Raw genomic sequence first — 22,290 nt, forward strand, 5'->3', positions numbered from 1 at the left:
CTGCAGGCCTCCGTTTCTTAGGCATCTCTCCAGAGCATCCCATCGTATATTCTGTTCTTTTTTCTTTCTTTCGTTTCTCTTCTTTTACCCTCCTCACGGCCTTGTACAGACGGCGAGCGAATAGGCCGCTTGAGGTTCTGCTGTCGCAAAGCTAGCGGTTACGTCAACGACGATCACGATATATCGACCAAGAAAACACTCGCATCATGACGTCTGGCCAGGCTTCTCAGGGTGGCTCTGCCCGACCATCCTCACCGACCGGGAGCCTCTACGCCATGAGCGATGATGAAGAGGGTGGTTATGAGACCATCACTCACACGGAATCCGGGAGAGGAGTGAAGCTGCTGTTTTCGAAGAGCAAGGTGCGTTGATGCGCTCGGCTGCGATGCTTTTTACAATAACTAACATTTGGCTAGGTCTACGTCCATCCGACACCATCCGCAAAAGACAACATCTGTGGCTATATAGCTCTCCTACAGCAGAAGGGACCGAGGCGTGATCGCCCCTCTACGTCATCTTCGACAAATAGTATCGCATCGTCGGATCTTCTTCTTGCTTGGGTTCCCGAATCATCGCTCGGTGACTCGGCGAGCATCTATGTCAAAGTGGACCTCTCCGATGCCGACTCTCCTCCAAAACAGTCATACCTTGTCCCTCCGCCTCCTACCGTGACCTCCCACGGCAGTTCCGTTGGCGGCTACGCATTTGCCATCCCCGTCAGCGCTATATATTCTCTGATGGTCCGACCACCGAGCCTGGGTTGGTGGTATGGCTCTATCATCATAAACTCTCGCGGAGGCGACAGCTTTCCCGCCCTGTTCTTTCATGATGACGAGTGCCAAAGCACCATTCTTCAGAAGAAGAAGCTGGCTCGGGACAACTTCGATCCTTTTGGCGAGAGCGGCCAGATGTTTTGGGGTGCAGATGAAGTCCTGCGATGGCTGAGGAGATATATCAAGATTGAGAGGTCCGGGGCGGAGCCTAACATTTATCTCATTGAGCCGAGTAAAGAAGATCTGGAAAGCTTTGGCGCTAAAATGGCAACGACAAAAGCACAAGGAAAGGCCAAGGCCGGGAGCTCAAGCAACAAAGATGCTCAGATGGATCCCTTTATCAAATTTGTCAAGGAGACAGGCTGGAGCCTCATGGAGCAGTTCAGCAAAGTAACCACTTTGACCAGGAGAGCGGCGCATGACTTGTCAGAGAATCCAAACCTGCCCCCTCAAATGCGAAGGTTGCTCAAAAACCCTGAGGTTCAAACACTCCAAGACGAGTTTGACAGCGCAAGGATATATCTTGCCAGGTGGGCGATGGGTATGGCAGAGCAGAGTGAGCGTGATCATCGACAGAGAATCTGGACTGTTCGAGATGTTATGGAGCTTGAAGATACCGATGTCGGAGAATTTGAGCTTCTTGATGGATCAAACTCTATGTCGTTTGAAGACAGAAAACAGCCTCTCTCGATAGAGGAGTGGGATGCATTTTTCGACCCCGAGACTGGGCGACTATCCATCTCTGTTGATGAAGTCAAAGAGCGCATCTTTCACGGCGGACTAGACGCCGATGACGGAGTCAGGAAAGAAGCTTGGCTCTTTTTGTTGGGCGTGTACGAGTGGTACAGCACGCTTGATGAAAGAAAGGCTACTATCGCCTCCTTGAGAGACCAGTACTACAAGCTCAAGCAATCTTGGTGGAATCGACTAGAGGGAGAGGGAGGAGAGGGAGAGGACGGCGAATGGTGGCGTGAACAACGCGGGCGTATCGGTAAGCAACAGCTTCGACCAGCAGTATTGTTACTACCGTGCTAACGATTGCATTACAGAGAAGGATGTCCATCGAACTGATCGAAACGTCGCCATCTTCCATGGAGAAGATACTCCTCATCCGGATCCAAACTCACCGTTTGCTGAAGTTGGCACCAATGTTCACCTAGAGCAGATGAAGGAGATGCTTCTGACATACAACGAGTACAACAAGGAGCTCGGCTATGTCCAAGGCATGTCGGATCTCTTGGCACCAATCTATGCCGTGGTCCAAGATGATGCGGTGGCCTTTTGGGCGTTTCAGATGTTCATGGATCGCATGGAGCGCAATTTCTTGCGAGATCAGTCAGGTATGAGAGGCCAGCTGCTGGCCTTGGACCAACTTGTTCACTTCATGGACCCTAAGCTCTGGGATCATCTGCAAAAGACTGACAGCACCAACTTCTTCTTTTTCTTCCGCATGATACTGGTGTGGTACAAGCGAGAATTTGAGTGGCTGGACGTGCTTAAGCTTTGGGAGTGCCTGTGGACGGATTATTACACCTCAAGCTTCCACCTCTTCATTGCCTTGGCTATCCTAGAAAAGCACAGGGATGTTATCATGACACATCTGCAAGCGTTTGATGAGGTTCTTAAATATGGTGAGCTGCTAAAATCTCTACCCTCGTTATATAACAAATTTGCTGACATCTTATCTAGTGAACGAGCTGTCTGGTACTATTGACCTCGAATCAGCGCTGATTCGCGCTGAGGTTCTTTTCCGCCGATTCCAGCGACTGGTTGAGGCAGTCGACAAGAAACACAACTTCCCGCCTCCAAGAACAGAAAGCCCAAGTCAATCAAACACCAACGCAGCTAAACAACCTCCCTCAAAGGCCAAGGCTAATACGGCGCCGTCAAGGCAAGAAAGGGTGATAACCCCCGAGCTGCGAAAGCTACTTAGCAAAAAAATCGATTTCTTGGAGAAGAAGCCCAAGGCGGCTGTGAAGACCGATGGACCGGCTGATTCGAAATGAGAAGACAATGTTATTTCTACGAAGATGGTCATGTTTGCTTGCCCATTCGTTTCATTTTTTAATGTTTCATCATTGGATATGCATTTTTCTATCTGTTGTCTGTTTCTCATCCTTGAGGTCATGGAGAATCCTCAGAAGTAGGGCGTTATTGTTTTGTTTTGCTGGTACTTGGCGTACACGCAGCGATGAATTGAAATATTTTTATTGACATGAAGCCGGAGACCTTCAATTTCCTTTGATACAAGTGATTTGCAACTCACTTTCTTTAGGCACTTTCTATCTACTCTCTATATTTGCTCAAGTCTTCTTCAGTGACAGTTCCGATGACCGCACCCAAATTACGTTCAACCTCTTCATCACTCTGCAAGCCTTTGTCGAAAAGGGCCTTCATACGAGCAGCAGAGGGCCACTTGGTAGATTCCCCAAAAAGGGCCATTCCAGCAGCGAAATCGACTTGGCTCAGCATCCCCCAGCGAGAATCCACGACACGCTTCGTCTCGATCAGGAGCTGAGCGTCGAAACTTGCGATTCGACGAGCAAACTTGTCGACGAAGTCCTCGAACTCGGCGTCTGGAATGGCGCGGTTGATCCATCCGTACAGCTCCGCCGTGGTAGCATTATAGTCGTCTGAGCTGAGGAGGATCTCTAGTGCTCTTGCGCGGCCGACTCTTCGTGGAAGCAACTCGAAGGCTCCGCCACCGGGGATGATGCCCGCCCCGACTTCTGGCTGACAAAAGACTGCCTTCTCGCGGCTGGCGAAGCGTAAGTCGCACGCAGAAGAGAAGTCGGCGCCGAACCCGCGCGCATAACCCCTGATTGCCGCGATGCTAAGTACAGGAAGGCTCGCGATGCGGACGGCGAGGTTGGCCCATGTGGCGACGAAGCCTGTGCCTGGACCTTGAGGTTCTTCAGCGACGCGCAGGATGTCGGCGTGGGCGATGAAGAAGTCTGGGCTGGAGGAGTCGAAGACGATGACGCGGACGGACTTGTCCGATTCGAGGTCTTCGACGAGCTTCTTGAGGGCGACGTGGCCTTCTGGACCGAAGAGGTTGAGGGTGCCGTTGTTGAAGGTTGCGCGCCAGTAGGCGGGGGTGATTTTGTTGACGATGATGGCTTCGGTGGAGGACATGGCTGAGATTTCTTTTTGGGATTTCTTTTCTAGTTTGCTAGTTTGAATTGGGTTTCACACTAATGAGTCTATGTGGATGGTTGACGATTGAGGTTCTCTTGTTCCTTTTATAAGAGCTTCAAAGGGGCTTGTTTCCATCACATCGACATTGATTATTCTAACAAGAGCATCTCTTTTTCTACTGTCTCCGCTCAATGTTGAGTTCCTTTGATTAAGACGACTAAACATCTAAAACTGAATCGAACTCCATCAAAAGTATCAAAATGTGGGAGTTTCTCTTCTCTGTCAATATGTCAACGCCGAGGCTGGAATCTGGCTCGATTAGGAAAGTGCATGGATGGGCACGATAGTCGACGAACAAAGTTACCCACTAACAAAACCCATCAACAAAGGGTTCACGCTTAATAAATCACATCGATTCGCAGGGCAAAAGCTCTTCTGAATTACAAATTCGGGTCAGAAATCTGTCCGCGGCGTTACGTACAAAACCCGATACATACATGTCGCGAGAGGAAGACTCGGGAATATCTCAAGGAAATAGGCATTAATAGGCATTATACATTGCGAGCTTCGGCTGGAATCGACAAAAAGCACGCAACTCATGACTAGCTACATGAAAGAAAAGAATATACACCACACACTCCTAGACCGAGACGTTATACATAATATTAAAAAGAGACAAAGCACATCCTTCCCCCTTCATCTATATCCTCGTGGACCGCTGGGCAGCCCTTTTCTTCGTACTCCATTCGCAGCTCCTCCTCCTCCTCCTCCTCCTCCTCCTCCTGAGTAGGGGCCGCCGTCACTCGACCAAGGAGCGTTTGCTCCAACAAATGGCTGACCACCACCACCACCGCTTCCTCTGGAATTATCGTAAGATCCTCCTGGCGCAAACCTGTCCTCATAACTGCCCTGAGATTGGTGGCCCCCTGAACCTCCGCCCGGAGGTGGTTGGAACGGCCCATTACCGTTGCTAGAGGACGGGCTCGTGGTACGGGTTCCCCAAAGTCGCTGTTTCAAACGATCCTGCGCCGATCCAGCGGGAGCCGGCCCAGGCCCAGAATAGCTCCCCGCACGAGGTGCCTGCCCCCCCCTCCCGAGCAGCTCGTCTCTCGAAGACGGTCCGGGCTGTGTCGTCGCCGGTCGTCCAGCCCGCAAGCTCTGCGGAATCTGCGGCTGCGGAGGCTGCGCAGGGCCGTTGTCCCATAGACTGCTGAGCCCCCCAGCGCCGGGCTGTTGAGGCCCTCCAAGCCCACCGTAGCGCGAGCCGACCTGCGACTGGGCATATACGGCCTGGGTCATCTGCGGCGGCGGTGCCTTTGGGTCAGGGGGCAGCCAGTTGGGAAACGGGCGGCCCTTTTCGGTGTAGTAGTTGCGCAGGACGCGGCAGACGTGGGTGTCGTCTTCGGTGTCGCCATCGGCCTCGCTGGAAAGGAGGGTAGACCGGAGGTTTGAGATTTGGGACGAGGTTTTGGTGACGAGGTTGGAGTACCAGGAACTCATGGCGACGGTGGCATGTGGCTCGCGTGATGCTGTGGGAACAAAAGGCGTGGTATCGTATCGGCAAAGGCTCACTCAGAGCGTAGTGGCGTGAGAGAGAGCTGTTCAAAAATAAGTTCGCAGAGAGGAAATCCGAGCGATGTCGCCCAACTGTGTTTCTTTTATCGAGGAGCCGTCGTGCGGTGATTGACGTGGCTGGGCGTTGAGGCTCAAGCTCTGGCCATCTGGCGGTGATGCTTCACCTGCAGATCTCCTGTTGCGCAGTCCGTCTGTTGCGGCGGTGAGAAAGGCGAGAGAGTGCTGCTGCTTCGTGATTTCGGTATGTCCGGCGTCTGCGAGAAGAAACAGAAATGACAGCAGCCAAGAGCAAGAGCAGAGCGCCGTTCGCCCGGAGCAAAGATGCCAAAACGTCCTGGAGAGAAGCCAAAGAACGGCAAAGTACGAGGAGGGAAAGGAGCAAAGGAGGTTGGCGGCTAGACGTGGGGTTGAAGATCAATGGAATCAATGCCTGTAACTCGCTTCGTTTCCAGCGCTGCTGCTAGTGGGCGGTGCACCAGCTGCGAAGCTTTTTAGTGCCTTCTGTAGCCGTTTTAGGTGGTGGGGGCCCTGCTAAAACGGGCTGCGGATGCGTGCATTGGCTCGTGGTGGGCGTCACAACGCATTCGGTGTTTTGCTCCCGTCCGTTCTGAAACTCTTCCGTGAAACAGCATTACAAGTCGACATATTGATTGACCTCATACCGATGCATCCTATATATACCTTTCGCATATAAATCTAACAAATCCTCATCCATACAGAAATGACCAAAGACCCCCTTTTATTAACTGTTATCCCGACGCCGTATGCCATGAAGCCCACGCTGGGACTAATAAGCTGATACAAACTCGAAAACCCATCCATTTTAGACACCTCGTGCAATGTCGTGCTCCCGATCAGGCCGGCACACAATTCGCTCTCTGTTTGCCATGTTGCTGAATTATGAATAAATCTCTTCCGTGTTGACATCCACTTTACCAAGCCAAGTCGTTGGTCAGCGCCAGCTTCTCCTTCTCCTGCTGCTTGGGTCGCTTGCTCTTCATCTTGGTGACCTTGCCACGCTTGCGCTTGCTGCCGGCCTTTTCCGCCTCGGACTCGTCGCTGTCTTCTTCCTCTTCCTCTTCCTCCTCGCTCTCGAGCCAGTCCTCAAGGTCTTCGAGCTCGTCTTCGCTCTCGTCGAGGTCGGAGACGTATTCAATGGCGGCCTCGGCGTCTTCGTCTTCGCTTGCAGCCTCTCCATCAAGTTCCTCCTCATCATCAGACTCGATACCCTTGTCCATGTCCTTGTCTCGTTCACCCTCGCCACCCTTCTCCATGGCATTCAGCACCTTCTTCCAGATGTCCTCGCTGACGTTGAGAGGCTGGTCGCCGTAAGCGCCTTGCCTCAGACGCTCAAGCAGCTCTCTCTCGATCGTCCTCTCCAGCTTGGCGGCTGCCTCAGCCTTGCGCTCTCTCGTGGCCTCGCGGTGTCTGACTTTGGGGGCCAGCTTAGGAACCAGCTTCTCGCCCAGACGTTCGTCCTCAGCGGCAATCCTACGCATGCGGATCTGCACCTGCGTCAGGCGGGTGAGTCGCTGCTTGCACTTGTGGATCAAGAACTTGGGCCAGTAGATGAGCCTCTCGTCGATTTGTTCCAGGGCCTTGGTGTAGTTATTTGACAACTTGATGCGCTCCCACATCTTGGAAGGCAGATGCGCTCGCTCGACAGTCTTCATGTAGAGGTATAGCGTATCCTTGGTAGGGTGTTGCCGAATGGTGGCATACCGCGAATTGGCGAGAGGACATGACTGGCGATTGCAGAGTCCAGTGACGTTGTATTCATTGCGGCAGAAGTTTTGCTGCTTTTCCGTTCTGGGTATTTGGGTTAGTAACCATGTAAACAATGCTCAATTGCGCTCAAAATAACAGAAATCCTAATGATGTGATGATGATTGTTTGCTGGCAAGACTTACTTTAATTTGAAAGCGCAAAACTGCTGGTTGATGATTTGCCACACAATCTCGTCAGACGCCATCTTGTCTGAATTCCTCACAAGAGGACCCTTTGCCCAAGTTGATGAGAAGGAACAAGAGGAAGAGAGAAGAAGGAAAATCCAGCTGTTGATATGAAAAGACTTGCCAATGCAGAAAAAAAAAGTTCCTGGCGGGGCGGATCTTTCTCCAGATTCCCATAATTTTTTTTCCAAGCGTCGCAGCAAAAGCTCCTGACCGCCTTCCTAGTTGACACCCCTGCATCCCGGCTCCGGAACAACACTCGCCCCGGCGATCCGTGGCTGGTGCTACCGCTGACCTGCGTCACTCGCTGCATCAGCCGCCTTTCTCCATCATTATCGCCTCAACACCAACCAGAACGACTTCCGACGCTTTGACGACAGCCCGCGCCTCAGCTCTCCTTGATTGTCCGCCTCTTTTCATCTTCGGCGCTCCTTCGCAGATTCTTCGCATCTTCATTAGCTCTCAACTCCCCCCCTCCGCGGGGCTGCCGTCCACCTGTTCCGAGCCCAATCTCACCTCATTACGACGACTTGCCGCCCATAGCACACGATCCTCAAAGAAAACATCTTCATCATGCCTACCGCCGGCCTTAAGACCATCATCGCCCTCTCCTTTGTCCTCGCCGTAGGATTCCTCCTCGTCATCCTCTCCTGCGCCCTGTACAAGGTCTACTACCCGCTCCTCGTCGTCGCCACCTACGTCCTCGCGCCGCTGCCGAACTGGATCTGCGGCCGATGCGCGAATCCGGATGACTTTGTCGAGAGCGGCGGTGCGGCGGTGCTCGACCTGGGAAGATTCTTCACCGGCTTCTTCGTTGTCATGGGCATTGGTATGTGCTGATATTCCCCGTGCCTCGTCTCCTTTGAAACCCCGTCAAGTGACAAAGGGGACATGCGATGAAATGGATACATAACTAACCGCTGTATGTGCTTCACAGCCCTCCCCGTTGTCCTCGCGCACTCCGATCTGATCCGAGTCGAAGCCATGATCATGTCCATTACCGGCGGCCTTCTGATCTACGGGACCATCATCAGCTTCGGCATGTTCTTCCAGGAGGAGCAGGAGTTTTAAAGAAAGAAACGGGAATTTTTATGACCTCATGTATGAAAAGCTGGGATGGGGGTCCGCAAGAGGGAGGAGTTCTTTTTTTATGCCTGCTGCGAAAAACGAAGAATGATCCAGCCTACTTTTGCTTGAGACGGTGCTTATCGACCTGGATGAGACCCGGGTCCTGTTGTACCATTAATTTTCTTTTGGGGGAAATTCGATACGAAGCATAAGCGGTCTTCAGGGTTACTGTCTGCGAATTCTGTTTTACCATGTCGTGTCTTGGATGGTTAGATGCGCGCTTGAAATTGAAACAAGAAAAAAATACCAATGTTTCTGTTATTTATAATGAGCTGTGTTTTTCCGTATATCCATCCATGTAAGTGAGTTAAGCGTCGCTCGAGCGCCGTCAGATCTACTAATGTATGTCATGTTGAACCATGTCCCCAAGAAAATCCAAATTCAAATGTAAACACCCGCTATGCGTACGTTGAAGTATCGTTGGCTTCCAAGGAATCCTATTCCAGAAGCCAAGCCCATCCCCTCCAAACCATCAGTACACCGTAAAGTCAAAAGAACAAAAGAAAACAAACAAAGACACTTTTATGCCACGTCTTTGAAAACGCCCAGCGGCCCACAGAGCTTCGTAAACATCTCCTCCGTCTCTCCTTCAGGCGTACTCAGAATCGTCACAGCTCCACCAGCCCCTATGCGCCAGACCTCCCTGGGCTGCGTCTCGCCCGGCCCTTCAGGGGGTGCCTTTTCGTCGTCCCAGCGGAACATTGTCCTAATGGTGACGCTCCAGTCGCCGTGGCCGCGAGCATCGAGGAACCCGACGACGCCAGAGTAGATGCTGCGCTCAGAGGGCTCGATGGTGCGCAAGATCTCGCAGCTGCGCTTCTTGGGCGCGCCGGTCATGCTTCCAGGGGGCAGGGCGGCGGCGAGGACATCCAGGCCGTTGGGGCCGTGGGGGGGAAGCTGTCCGTTGACAACGGTGATCATCTGGAAGACGCTCGAGTATTCCTCCACCTTGAGGAGATCCGGGACGGTGACGCTGCGGGCTCCACAAACGCCGTAGAGGTCATGCCGGACCAGGTCCACAATCATGAGGTTCTCCGCCTCTTCTTTGGGGATGTGGAGCAGCTTTTCGGCCTGTGCTAGTGTCGAGACGGCCTCGGACTTGCGGACTGTGCCTTTCATGGGACGCATGGAGCAGAGACCCTTTGCGTCGTGGGCTAGGAACCGCTCCGGCGAGCTGCTGAGGATGGTGGCCCCGGCGAGGCGGATGAAAGAGCCAAAGGGGGCTGGCTGGCGGGCTCGGAGAGTTCGATAGATTTGCCAGGGGGTGCCGTGTCTGGACGCTTCATCGCTCGGCCACGAAGCAGATGCTCCATTGATCGTGCCGTTGGTCAAGGATGGCTGTAGATGACGCGGCACATCGTTTCCAGGAGGTCGAGTCATGGTCGTTTGTGCCGTAAGGCATAGTTCGTACGACTGGCCTTCAGCAATGGCCTCTTGACACTGGCGAACGTCGTCGTCGTACTTTGCCGGCTTCGGCGTCTTGAAACGTAGTCTACCAGCCGGCTCTTGGATGCTCTTCAGCAACAGCTCATTAGGCTGTTTCTTCGCTGCGACGAGTTTGTACTCTTCAGTTCCGTAGCCCGGCTGTTGCCATGCCCGGGAACTCTGCAGCTTTGCCACGACCTCGTCGATCCACGTCTGAACATTCGAATCCGGTGCCGTCAGAGCTTGGACATATGCCACTCCGGCTTGGTGATCGAGAACCAGACTCTTGGTGATCCAGGCATAACAGAGATCTGGCCTGCGGTGGCCCCTGTTTTTGGAAACAGACTCCGGGCTCAAGGTGCTTAGTCCCATTTCATAAGTGACAAAGCCCATGAAGCCACCCTTGAATGCTGGCTCCTGGCCTCCTTCTTCAGCCACCTTTCTTTGCTCCCAATATTCGGCGATGACATTCCAAACGTCGTAGGCGCCATGCTCAGCGCTGCTGTCGATTTCTATCCTCTGGCACACATCTTCCTGGTCCCCGTATCCAGGCTGGCGTAAAGTCACCCAGTCGTCTCCAACATGGTATTCGAAGCGCAGAGCCCGGTCAACCTCAAGGGCAATAATCGAGCTGCGTGCCAAGGGATCACCACTGATAGTGCTCGACGAGTCCAGCATGATAGAATCGACGCCTCCCACGCCCAGAAGCTCCGCAACGTCAGCGGCATCTACGCCGTCGGGGAGCTTGATCCGACTGCAAGAATAGATGGGTGCTGCTCTTGTGGCCGCCAGGCCAGATTGCATATCCCGCCACCATTTCCTGTTTGCGAGGTGGCTCTCGGCTGCGATACTCCGCTCGACAATCATAGATGGCGCCAGGCTGTCGGCAATGTTTTCCAAGTCCATTGGCCTAATCTGTCGTCCCGTTGATTCGTTCCACTTCAGAGCCTGGCTGAACCAGTTCTTCAGCACCCCATGCGCCCCAGGATCCGTACACACAGACTCGGGATGATACTGGACCCCCCAGAAGGGCAATCTGGAATGTCTCACTCCCATCAAGATCCTCTCGGGCTCGCTTCCATCCTCGCTCTCCTCCATCGTCCACGCCAACGGAACAAGTTCAGGCGCCACCTTTGGAGGCAACCACATGTCGGTCTCCCACGATTCCTGCGAGACCTGATCTTGTCCCACATCGGCACACAGGCTATGGTACAGAGTTGCCTTAAACTCCGGCACGCCCGCAAAGATGTCTCCCGACTGATGCTCGATTGGCCTCACCATGCCGTGCAATCCCCTCCTCAACCTCCGAATCCCGCCACCAAAGTGCGCAACCAGGCTCTGAAAGCCTAGACAAATGCCCAGCACCGGAACAGCGTCACGCAGCTCCCACAACAGACGGAAAGCCCCAACGTCGGCCTCGCACAACGGCGACCCGGGCCCGGGCCCGCAAACCACGGCATCGAAGCTCGGCAGCCGGTCCAGGAACTCCTCCGGCGTCCAGTCGAGACTTGGGTCCGCATGCAGCGTCTTCAGGTCCATGTGCAGCACGTGCACCAAGACATCATCGCCAAGTGCCTCCTTGAGCAGCGACACGATGTTGTTGGTGAAGGAGTCGTAAGCATCCAGAAACAGAATTCGGCGACATTGGCGGTCTCGGGATACCGGGTTTACCGCCGGCACTGAAGAAGACTGCAGCTCAAGAAGAGGCATGTTTGCAAATGGGAATTTGCCAGTCTCGAGCTTTGGCCCGTCAAATTGTCTCACTTACGATTCATGAAAGACTTTATGACGGGATCAATGCAAACAAGATGGAGTGAAACAGAAATGTCGAGGTGATGAGAAAAATCGGCAGCGCCTCCGAGAAAGGAATCGGAAATGCCGCGAAAAGCCGGGTCTTTTTTTTTTTTCCAAAGTCCCCAATCTTATCTTTTTCGGATACTAATCGAACTAGCAGGTGAAATTGCGCCGAAGGACTGGCGTGAGATGAGATGACATGTGCAATTGCAATTGGCTATTTTGCAGCGAGTGCCGGGATCTGACTAACATGTGCAAGCCGGCCGTTTTGTAGCGAGGACCGGAGTGGGCAAGGAAGACCCTGGAAGTGAAGAGAGAAATTGGAACAAACATGAAGTGAAAGAAAATTTTGGCAGAAGTTTTAGGTGGCTTACAGTAGTCTATATGCCTAACAATGGCGGGCTGTTGAGCCACCCAGCATTATTCTAGGTGCCTGTGGCGTTCTTGAAAGGACAAAGTTGAAGTTTTGTTCTAGCGTCAAATTGCAGATGAAAAAGAGCTCGGCTTAAGAGTTTACAACTCTTCAGCTTCAATTGCTCTGCAGAGCCAAGTAATGATGGAATGATGGACGAACCCCTTGGTACTGGCCACAAATACCTGCATAATGCAAGAAACAAGAAATAAAAGAGAAACATGAGGGTATACAGATTTATGCATTGATATACACAAAGCAGCTGCAATACCCGCGTCACCTTCACCATCGTTCCAAGCCACCAACCACGTCGAATATTAACTCATGTCATTTCTACTATTGCTAGTATTAACCTATACTATGCGAGGATACCAAAAATCGTCTACATATATATGCAGCGGCTCTATTCATCGCTATCGTCATCGCTATCAATCGCTGTCTTTCACCGTCAGTATACATGGTCGTCGTGAATGCCACATCCTCCGCTCCTTCATGCCAATCGCCGCATCCTCTCTCGTCTGGGTGTTGTCCGACTGCGGCCGTTCCTTGGGCTTCTCGCTGCCATCTTCCATCACCTGCACTTCCTCAACCGACGCCGTAAGCTCAAACTCTCCTCTGCAGAGCGCCGTCACTCCAATGACAAAGTCTGTGCTGGCGCCACCCTGGAGCTCCGGTAGAAGTTGCTGCAGCGTGCCATTCCACACAAACTTGCGTGTATAATCAAGCGCGATATTAACAGAGCGATGGCATAGCGCCGGCAGGAGTCTGACCAGCGAGCTCACTGGGCGGCTTGTTCTGTTCGTGACCCGCACCCGCACTTGTATAAACTCGTCCACATATGCCGTGTTGATGCTGCTCTCGCTTTCGCCAGGACGCTCCACGGCAATATCTATGCCTACCTCGCCCACCTTGACAATGTCAATCATGCGGGTAGTGAGGCGAATATTGCGGAGCTCAACGGTGCCATTTCGCTTCGGCACGGCCGTTGTTCTCCAAGTCGCCTTCAAGCAGTCGAGAATCCTCTCTCTGTACCAAAACGCCTCTCGGTTGGCTCGCTCCATCTCGGGCGAGATCTTGCTGGTGCTCACGACAAACTGCTTGTTTTTGGATGGGTTAAGACTGGGAATCGAGGCGTGCGGGTCTTCTAGGTAGACTCGCTTCACAGGTATGATGATTCGGCTTGTCTTGCCCGGTAGAATGCCCTCTTCCACAGCCATGCCGTCTTCGTTTTCAAGATGGACCGCCATTTGGCTAGGCCAGGCATTTCGTAGATCCACGGATAACAGGCAGTATTCGTCAGGCTTTATCGGTTTGGTGCCCCCTAGACGCTCCCACAAGGGTTGCGGGATCAAGCCATGCATTGGAAGCACGTCTATCCTTGCCAACTCGACACTTGCGTTGACGGTAACTGTCAGGGGCACAGATATCTGCCGCGTGTAAAAGTCCTCTTTAACTTCTTCACGGGGAACTCCGAGATATGTGTAGTCGATTTGAATCGTTGCATGTGTCAGTCCAGGCTTGCCAAGGATCTCAAACTCAAACGTCGCTTCACCTCCGGGGGCGATGTTGCGGCTCGAGTTATTGTGTGGGAGCCGGAGAGCTTGTTTCTTTATTAATATCAGCTCATACTCGTATAGTTCTGCCGGTGTAGCATCTCTGTTTGCAAGAGCTGTCTGCAGAGGCTCCTGGGTAGAGTCCTTAAAGGAGAAGAGCATAAAGTCAACAGGCGTAGTTGACTGATTTTGTAACGTAACAGAAAAGATTTGCCTCTCGCCCTCCAAGATCATAACTGAAGATTGTGGAAGCGTCGTCGACTTGACAATCACGAGTGGCTGGGGTTGGGTAACGTTCAGTTCGAGGCTAAACGGCTCCAGAGGCTGATCGTGAAACTTGCCCGACATCATAGGGACAGACACTGATGCAATGCCCTTAACCTTGATTTTGTCTTCTTGGTAAGGCTTCCAATGCTTGGGAAAGACGGCAAATCTTCTTTCCCTGCAACCTTTCACCTTGATTATTGCCCCTGTCACTGTGATGGACCCGGACTCCTTGGCTACGCCTTCTAGTCGGACGGCTTGCGTTCGGTAGGGACCAATGATGGCGCTCTCCTTCATGGCTTCGAAGTCGACACCGTTGGTTTCTAAACGTATACTTTCGATATCCAACTCAACGTCATAGGTGTTTTGGATTGTTACTCTGAATTTGGCCGGTTCGCCAGCAACCAGATTTGCAGCTGTCTCATCCGGTTCTTTCAAGAACGGATTATAAATAAATGGGTTGACATCCTGCGACGTACGAGTTATCGTTGCTCCTGGTAAAACGCTGCGAGCGTGGGGGATTGGAACCCGGGTACTTGGAAGCGGCTCTAGTTTGATCTCCCGAACAAGAAACTCGTCCCAAAATTCAGCCGTCAAGTGGGACATGCCCAGCCTCTTGACCAGGTTCGAAGTGCGGGAAATGTTGCTAACTAGGCGGATCTGCTCATCTCTATGAATCTTTGGAGATGCATCTTCGCGGCGAGGGCCCGGGGCGACGCCAGATCCAGCTGTGCGCATCAAATCACTAGAAAACTTGAGAACCCCGTTGAAGTCCGGCAAGGCTTCTGAAAAGTTGATGCATGCTCGTAAAATGTTGAGCTTGATGTCGGGAAAGCCGAAAAATCTCGTCTTCATCTGACCACGGATGCGAGCAATCACGGCATCGTCCGAGTCATCGAATCCTTCACGGAGAGACTGCCGCCGGGGCTTCGCCCTATCGAATCCAACAACGCCATATGACTTGCAAAGGAGTTCGAGGAAAGCCTCTATGCCCTGCTCAATGTCTCCCTCTGCCAAGTCCAGTGCCATCGCTCCAGGCGCCCCCTGCGAGTTGCCGCCTGGTGTCAGCGCCACAAGGCCTGCAGCGGGATGAACCCCAGCGTCCGCAGCTCCGCGTGTCCTTGCTTCGACGAGCCCTCCGATGAGGACCGAGACTAATTCGCGAGTTACCATGGCCTTCTTCCGATGATAGCCCAAGGGCCCCAGCACAGCTGCAATGCCACTCAGAATGGATATCCGATCAACGGTGGTAAGCATTTCCGTGGCCGTGGAAGGGAATGCCTTGAATAAAAGATTTAAAATATGTTGCCTCGAGGGTGTTATTAGCAGCCGGGGCGACGTTGTGAGATCCTTGTCCAGTCCTTTCCCATTCACAATCATATCAAACGCCTTTTGGTTGAGTTTGCCATCGCAGAAATGCATGGCCGATAGGATCTTGCTGAATCTAATGACCGTTTCCGCCAACGGCAAATGGGGGACATTTTCGGCTGATATTCTAGAATAGAGGCCTACAATCCGTTCCAAAAGCTCGGGAAGAAGATTCTGGAGATATCGAAGGTGCCTGGGTTGATCTTGGTCCGCATTTTCTGGTTCTGGCTTCATTGACGAGTGTTTTTCCTGCGTGGGAAGGCAAACTGTTGGAATTTGAAAGGTCAATCCTGACCAACCGAGAAGCAATAGATTCATGAGAATCAACTCCAATGCTTTTCCGTGCCAGATGTGGTCGTTCAATGATTTAGCAGCGGTGGCTCCCTCGCTCAGCTCTTTTAATGAGTCGCCCCAACGACCAGCCTGAAGGTACATGGATCCTATCACAATGGCTGATCTGCCTTTTCCTTTGAGTCTCCACCGGTCGTTTGCCCCTCCAGGGCCGAATCCTTGCACAGAAACACGGTCGCGGCTCGCATCTTCAGCGAAATCGGGCTTTGGGTGAGTTTCGGGCGACTCCGGTCTCTGACTCGAAGCACTCGAAAAATCGTCCGCGCTCAGGGGAGGGCTAGATAGGTTGCTCTTCAGGGGTGTAGATGGGCGGCCTGGTGTCGAGACGCTGGAGCTCCCTCCCGTGGGAGCCGGAGGCAGCGATAGGCGCCCACCAGATCGATCCAAGCCCGTAGCGGAGCTTGAGCGCTGGAGGTGCTGCGGTATGGCAAACTGAGAATTCCGCCTAGTAAAGCTGGTCGGCGAGGTAGCATCGGGGCCCCACGAGGTGGTACTCAGCTGTCTAGCGAGCGAATAACCCCCTGGAGACTCAATCGCCGTCATCGCCTCGTATGATTTCCCCAGTGTCGTCATCTCAGCCAGCAGCAGCGATGATATGTCGCACATGACCGTCTTCATCGTGGTTCTCTTTGACTCCTCGGGAGGAGGGATCGCCGCCATGCCCTCGGGTATAGGCACTTCATGGGATGGTGAGACATAATCGAAGATGAGCACCCGGTGTATGAGAGCTTTGGGGTAATTGTCTCGTAGCTCTTCAAGCTCCTGGTACAGAGCCCTTATATTCTTCTCCACCGGCGTAGGCCCCTTTCCATTCATAGAGGCTCTCTTGCTATATGTCACGTCGCCTAGCTCTGTGCCGTCGGCGATTGCGATGACAGCCATTGGTTCGCGGAAGAGGTCGAAAGGCGAGAGTGCGAGGTGCGAGGGGGGAGGAACGTGGGCGATGAGGTCGTAGAGCATTGCGCCGTCGGGATACGCCAATGGCGAGAACATGTCTGGGGAAGCTTCACATCAGTTTGTCTAGTCCCGTGTAAATGTGTAGTATATGCAGTCTATACGGCATGGCCTTGTACATGCTTCTCTCCACCCCATCTTCCCCATATCCCACCTCCCTCCCTCTGCGGCCAGCCGTGTACATGCATGTACTTACTCCTGTTGGGTCGCCCATCGGCGCTGATATCCCTGAGCTGGACGACATGCTCGGCTTGCAGCCTCTCGGCAAAGCTCGCGAATCTGGCCGCCTTGATCTTGCCGAGGGGCAGCAGCAGCGCCTTCACCCTCGCGGGAGCAATGGGAAGCAAAGGGTCCAAGCTCATTCTAGCACCTAGAGCTGCTCAGCATCGTCCGGCGGTTGTCGTGGTCAGGGATACCATAGGCGGGTCGCAATGGAGAGGAATCGTCAGTGTCGGCGGTCAAGCTGATCTGATGCGCATATTCTTGGAGCGTAGCAGCAGCAGCAGTCGGTCGCGGTCGCAATATGTCGTCAGCCTTGTGCTGTCCCGTGTTTGGCGATGTTGGTCGTTTCGTGTCCCCAAAGCCAAACAGCTTGTCGCACCGTCCCACCCGTGACCTCCCCTTCCTTCGTCGAGCCTGACGCGGTGGAGCTTTTTTAGAGGGGACCAACCCACGGACTGATATTTTTACGCCCCGAGCGAATCAGTTGGGCCAATCTGGGGATCTGCGCCTGCTTGGCGGGGAACTGCTGAGATTGTAGGGCTGCTGAAACTGAAACTTAGCGCGCCATCCATCATGGGCACAGGTCGCTGCCAGTACTCCAAGGTCCCTAAAAGTCAATTCCCACATGGAGAGGTGGTGATGGTGGCAACGAGACACCAGACGCATTTGAGGACAACTTTGAATGATTTTTTCCAAGCATTCCGGCGGTGATGGAATCGCGAGTCATATAGAGCAAATTCTGATTTGGTAACTTAGTCATTTTATACTTGAGGTATACGACTCATTAGCAAACTCAGCCATTCTCCTGACTCGGTGCCGTTGGCTGTCCTCCTTTGTTCCTCTGGTCCAGCAATATTGATTGCCGAGGAGTTCCCAATGACGGGACTATATAAACGACCTACATGCCGCACTGTCACAGTCATAACAAATCAATCCATATAAAGTGCATCAAGGAGAAACCCCTTGACGTCTATATCCGATGACTTCCGTGCTATTTACGGAACGTGTTTGATCCGATAACCACTCCTTACTTGGCCAGCATCTCCTCTATCATTACATCTACCCTCTCTTCATGTTCCCGCACAATCAATCCTTTGAAAGGTGCATTAAGGAGAACCTCCTTGACCCCTATATCCGATGACATCTGTGCTATCACGGAACGTATTCGGCCTGATTATTACTCCTTACTTGGCCAGCACGTCTCGTATCATTGCATATACCCTCTCTTCACCTTCCCGCATCCTGACAATGATAACAAATCAATCCTTATATAGTGCATCAAGGAGAAGCCCTCCCGACATCTGTATCCGATGACTCCCGTGCTATTACGAAACGTGTTCGACCCGATCATCACTCCTTACTCGGCCTCGATCATGACACCGACCCTCTCTTCATCTTCCCGCGCCCTCACGATCATAACAAATTGATCCTTATAACGTGCATCAGAGGAGAAGACTCTTGACGACTGCATCGGATGACTTCCGTGCCATCACGGAACGTCTTCAACCCGACTATCACTCCTTACTTGGCCAGCACCTCCTCTATCATTACATCTACCCTCTCTTCATCTTCCCACACCTTCTCTATTAGTTCTCATGTCCGCGTAGGCCTAGTTTCAATTTCAGCCAGCCCAAACTTCATCACCTGCATACACCTCACCAACCAACCATCCCAGAGATATGATACAGCACAGCCTCGCCGTAGACCAAGTTCAGGTTCATCCTCCGGTCTCGCTTACGTTGTCTTGCTTATCCAGCGTTTGCCACATCATCATCACCCTCAGGAAGTCGCAAAAGTTCTGCAGCTAAAATAGGCGCATGATGTGGCTGCCTACCTACCTCTGTAAATCCCTCTCTTACAAGGCAACACTGGAATGAGTAGACATGAACGGCAGTTTGAGAAAGTCTTGTGAAAGCTGAAAGATCAAGGGAAATAATTCAAATCCCGCCGTTATCACCGTTGGCTGATCAGCGTGATCGATGACTACCTAGGCGGCTACGTCTCTCCACGAATTCCCCCTATTTTCAACCACGAAATTTCGCTCAAGCGTCACTATTGAGCATTTACAAGTAAATTCATGCAATACAGTGTACAGTTGAGCCATTACTTCACGATGCAGAGATTCACAGGCAAGCATAAATCAAACAATCTCACTATTGCACGCCTATGCTGTATTCCGAGGCGCCTACGATTAGAAAGGGGAAGACGAAAAGAGAGAAGGTGATTTGTAATGACCTCGAGTGACTAGTAGGGACATCCTAAGCGGGAGCTCATGATCTCATTGATGGACAAGCCTAAAGTAGCCTCCACTTATTCATTACAAGGAGGGCGGGTGATTTACAGGCCACGGATTGAAGCTCATCCGAATCCGGATCTACCAGTACGTGTATTCATGCATCCCTAACAATATACGATCCAACCTCCAGCGGGCAACTCAGTGAAGCTTTGTGGGAAATCAATGGCCCGTATATTTGATTCCCAGCTAATGTTTTTATCTTAAAATGGTGTAAAAAAAAGTGTTCGCTACTGTTTCGTATACAGTAGCGACGCTGATGCCAAGAATAGGGAAGGGTAAGGGTTTTTTCCAGAAACAGCGCCAAATTTCCTCCTAAACTTGAATCCAAAGAAGAAAAATCCCCCTTGCTCGGCTTTTCGTCCTGCACCAGGTATTACTTTTAAAGAAAATTTCATCATCTCCTTCTCGTCAATATTTTTTCCAAATCATGTGTTGGTGGACGCAGTCGTAGATGGTCCCGTGGCCGGAGTCTGGCTCGCAGCCGGCGTTTGACTAGCACCACGATTCCTGTCGTCCCTGGCCTCCTCAGTTAACTCGCTCTCAAAAATTTCCACGGCCAGGCTCGCTTCGACAAAGTCCTCCATTTCTTCCGTAACAGTCTTTAGCTTCTCCTTTACTGCGTTTGCCCCTTCAGTTCCCACAATGTGTCGCGAGGGCGGGTTCTCGTGCCCGCCAATGGCCGTCAGGGCGTAAATTGTCTCGTTTACTAGCTTGTCGATTGACGATGGCGGCAGTTTGGGATAGCGGTAAAAAATCTCACCCACAGCTTCGCCCGGCTCCAGTGAGATGCTGTCCGGTGACGTAGCTGCATTGTCGGATTCCGGGTTTACCGGGACCGCCGTGTCGGGGTGCGAGTTGAGAACGGTAGTTAGCATCTCCCGAACGCTGGGCGCCTCGGCGAAGCTGCTGGCATAAGCGGGAATCTGCGGAGCAAATGCAATGCGATTTGTGAGAGACTGAATCTCCTTGTTTGGTTGGACAATGGTGACCTTGATGTTGAAGGGAGCGACCTCGTAGGCGAGGGAGTCGCAGAAGCCCTCGAGCGCCCACGTCGCCGCGGTGTACATGGACATGTGCGGCGTGCCAATGTGGCCACCGGTGCTGGTGAGGACCATGATGTGGCCGGTATGCTGGGCCCGGAGCTGTGGCAAAGCGGCCTTGATGAAATTGACTTGCGAAAAGAACAAGGTCTCGAACTGGTCCCGTGCCAGGCTCTGGGTGGCGAGGTTTGTAGAGAGCTCCTCCACGGTCCCAACAACAGCTAGCGATGGCGGCCAAGGCCGGTGGTTAGCAACATGAACATTAGCAGCAACATGATGGTTCGACGACGTCGTTCGACCATCCACGTAATCGAAAGATTCATCGGTTGATGTAGGAAGCAATATTTTGTCATACCTTCCGACCGACAGCACAAGAGAATATCAATCCTCCCGAAAACGTCGACGGCTTCGGCAACAGCGGCGCCGCACCCGCTCATGGTCCTCCCATCGCATCGAATACCGCGGATCCTGTCCTTCCATCCCTCCCGGTCTTTCCGCCCACTAGTGCACTCATTGATGAGCTCACGAAACTCGGCACTTCGCTCCTCGTGCTCTATCTCCAAAGGAGGGAAACAGGCCGCGACACAGTCGCCGTGAGAAAGCAACTGCCGGATCAGACGCACGGCCAATGGTGATAGCGATGCAGTGAGGAGCCACGTGCGAGGCGAGTTATGGGTCGCTGTTGGGCTCTCTTGGTCAGCCATTATTGATGCTTATAGACTGTCCCTTCGAAACCATTTTACGAAGGGAGCGAAGGTGATCGACAGGTGGGAATCGCATTCATTTGAGGGCAAAGTATTTAAAAGGTAGGGGGGGGAAAGGAGAGAGGAGAGGGTTTGAGACAAGGAAGTGTCTTTGAAATAAGTGACTGAGTCCGGGTAAGGCAAGTCTTAGACTAGCGAGGGTGGTGAATGAAGAATTAAAAAAAATTTAATTTCTTCGGCGTTTAGGGAAAATAAAGCAAGTGACATCAGTTGAAATGAAATGAGTGCGCATTAGAAACCATAGGGGAAGAAATAACAAATCCGGGGGGCTGTCCCCCGAGTTGTTTGTCAAACAAAACGCCAGTTACGGCATCGCCACGGAAAGAGGGCGTCGTTTTGTATACTGCTCGGGCGTTCGCCACAAAAAAAAAAAAACAATGCGTGAGGTGCTGGGCAGGGGATTTCGTGGGCATTGGATCTTTGTCGAATACGTGTATAGAGCAAAGTACGTACGGAACACGGGATTTTGGCGCACAGGTGCGGTAGTGACGTCGGTTTGGCGGTTTGGGTTCAGCAGGCTTAGGCGCTGCGACGCAGGCTTAGGCGGAGGTACAGGCCTGCTGCCACTGGACATGGTGCTGAGTTATAGGCGTGTTGTCCCTACTCGTACCATCTGCAGTGTCAGAAGCTCCAGTCTCCGACAGCAAATAGGATCGGAGCCGTGCCACCCAAGACGAGACGGGAAAAAAAACGAGACGGGGAGAGAGATAAACGAAAGAAGACGAAGAAAAAAGGATAGGTGTAAAAGAAAGTGTTAAAGAGAGTAAGAAAGAAAGAAGCACACACACAGACACACAAAAAAAGAGAGTGAGGCACTTTGCAAGGACAGAGCCAAGGGGGGGAGCGCAGAAGCATATTAGTTATGTAGTGTCCAGCTGTGCTGTCTGGCTTGGTACTTGGGACATGGAATATTTGCTCTCTCCTGCAACTGAATCGTCAAGCAGGCTGCATCCTGCCCGGGTTGGTAGGAAAATGGGGAGCGGCGATAGTACATTCATAGGCAATAACGAAATGGATCAGCCATGACGGCCCCCAGGGCTCGCTTAGACATGACACCGGGCCCCCGAGCGGAAGAGTAGCCTGAATCCATCGCCATAGATAGCTTCTAGTGTTGGGCATTGTTCCACGGTTACGCCCCCACAGGACCCGAAGTTGGTGATAGAGCCGACACTTGACACCTCTTGTGGCCGATGCATAGGGCTGGCTCTGGCGCAGGTAAGCTTCTTTTCGCCTTACGAGACTCCAAGTCATGACACAGCAGCACCGCTAGTGGTGGGGGGG

General features: G+C 52.5%; 8 protein-coding genes across 8 annotated transcripts; 2 read left to right on the forward strand and 6 right to left on the reverse strand.

The window, feature by feature from the left end:
* Positions 1-206: 206 nt before the first annotated feature.
* Positions 207-2,779, forward strand: M431DRAFT_2935 (hypothetical protein; the record flags this gene model as incomplete). The annotated part of the gene is made up of 4 exons (XM_024914111.1): positions 207-362; positions 417-1,764; positions 1,823-2,404; positions 2,463-2,779. 4 exons carry the CDS (start codon positions 207-209, stop codon positions 2,777-2,779), a joined length of 2,403 nt encoding a protein of 800 aa, XP_024777569.1.
* Positions 2,780-3,059: 280 nt separating this feature from the next.
* Positions 3,060-3,944, reverse strand: M431DRAFT_528732 (hypothetical protein; the record flags this gene model as incomplete). Its single annotated transcript, XM_024920746.1, has 1 exon — positions 3,060-3,944. Exon 1 carries the CDS (start codon positions 3,906-3,908, stop codon positions 3,060-3,062), a length of 849 nt encoding a protein of 282 aa, XP_024777570.1. The 5' UTR covers positions 3,909-3,944.
* A 663-nt stretch (positions 3,945-4,607) lies between these two features.
* On the reverse strand, positions 4,608-5,411 carry M431DRAFT_492131 (hypothetical protein; the record flags this gene model as incomplete). Its single annotated transcript, XM_024916980.1, has 1 exon — positions 4,608-5,411. The coding sequence occupies one exon, from the start codon at positions 5,409-5,411 to the stop codon at positions 4,608-4,610; it is 804 nt and encodes a 267-aa protein (XP_024777571.1).
* Positions 5,412-6,418: 1,007 nt separating this feature from the next.
* On the reverse strand, positions 6,419-7,458 carry M431DRAFT_78279 (hypothetical protein; the record flags this gene model as incomplete). The annotated part of the gene is made up of 2 exons (XM_024922671.1): positions 6,419-7,295; positions 7,397-7,458. 2 exons carry the CDS (start codon positions 7,456-7,458, stop codon positions 6,419-6,421), a joined length of 939 nt encoding a protein of 312 aa, XP_024777572.1.
* On the reverse strand, positions 7,397-7,881 carry M431DRAFT_352305 (hypothetical protein). The gene has a single exon (XM_024914490.1). The coding sequence runs from the start codon at positions 7,749-7,751 to the stop codon at positions 7,473-7,475; it is 279 nt and encodes a 92-aa protein (XP_024777573.1). The 5' UTR covers positions 7,752-7,881; the 3' UTR covers positions 7,397-7,472.
* A 130-nt stretch (positions 7,882-8,011) lies between these two features.
* Positions 8,012-8,509, forward strand: M431DRAFT_479444 (hypothetical protein; the record flags this gene model as incomplete). Its single annotated transcript, XM_024915767.1, has 2 exons — positions 8,012-8,267; positions 8,376-8,509. The coding sequence occupies 2 exons, from the start codon at positions 8,012-8,014 to the stop codon at positions 8,507-8,509; spliced, it is 390 nt and encodes a 129-aa protein (XP_024777574.1).
* A 579-nt stretch (positions 8,510-9,088) lies between these two features.
* On the reverse strand, positions 9,089-11,701 carry M431DRAFT_77605 (hypothetical protein; the record flags this gene model as incomplete). Its single annotated transcript, XM_024922594.1, has 1 exon — positions 9,089-11,701. One exon carries the CDS (start codon positions 11,699-11,701, stop codon positions 9,089-9,091), a length of 2,613 nt encoding a protein of 870 aa, XP_024777575.1.
* A 924-nt stretch (positions 11,702-12,625) lies between these two features.
* On the reverse strand, positions 12,626-20,949 carry M431DRAFT_79509 (hypothetical protein; the record flags this gene model as incomplete). Its single annotated transcript, XM_024922829.1, has 4 exons — positions 12,626-16,728; positions 16,884-17,050; positions 19,647-20,306; positions 20,609-20,949. 4 exons carry the CDS (start codon positions 20,947-20,949, stop codon positions 12,626-12,628), a joined length of 5,271 nt encoding a protein of 1,756 aa, XP_024777576.1.
* Positions 20,950-22,290: the final 1,341 nt, after the last annotated feature.

Source organism: Trichoderma harzianum (assembly GCF_003025095.1).
Source record: "Trichoderma harzianum CBS 226.95 unplaced genomic scaffold M431scaffold_3, whole genome shotgun sequence".
Lineage (NCBI taxonomy): Eukaryota > Fungi > Ascomycota > Sordariomycetes > Hypocreales > Hypocreaceae > Trichoderma > Trichoderma harzianum.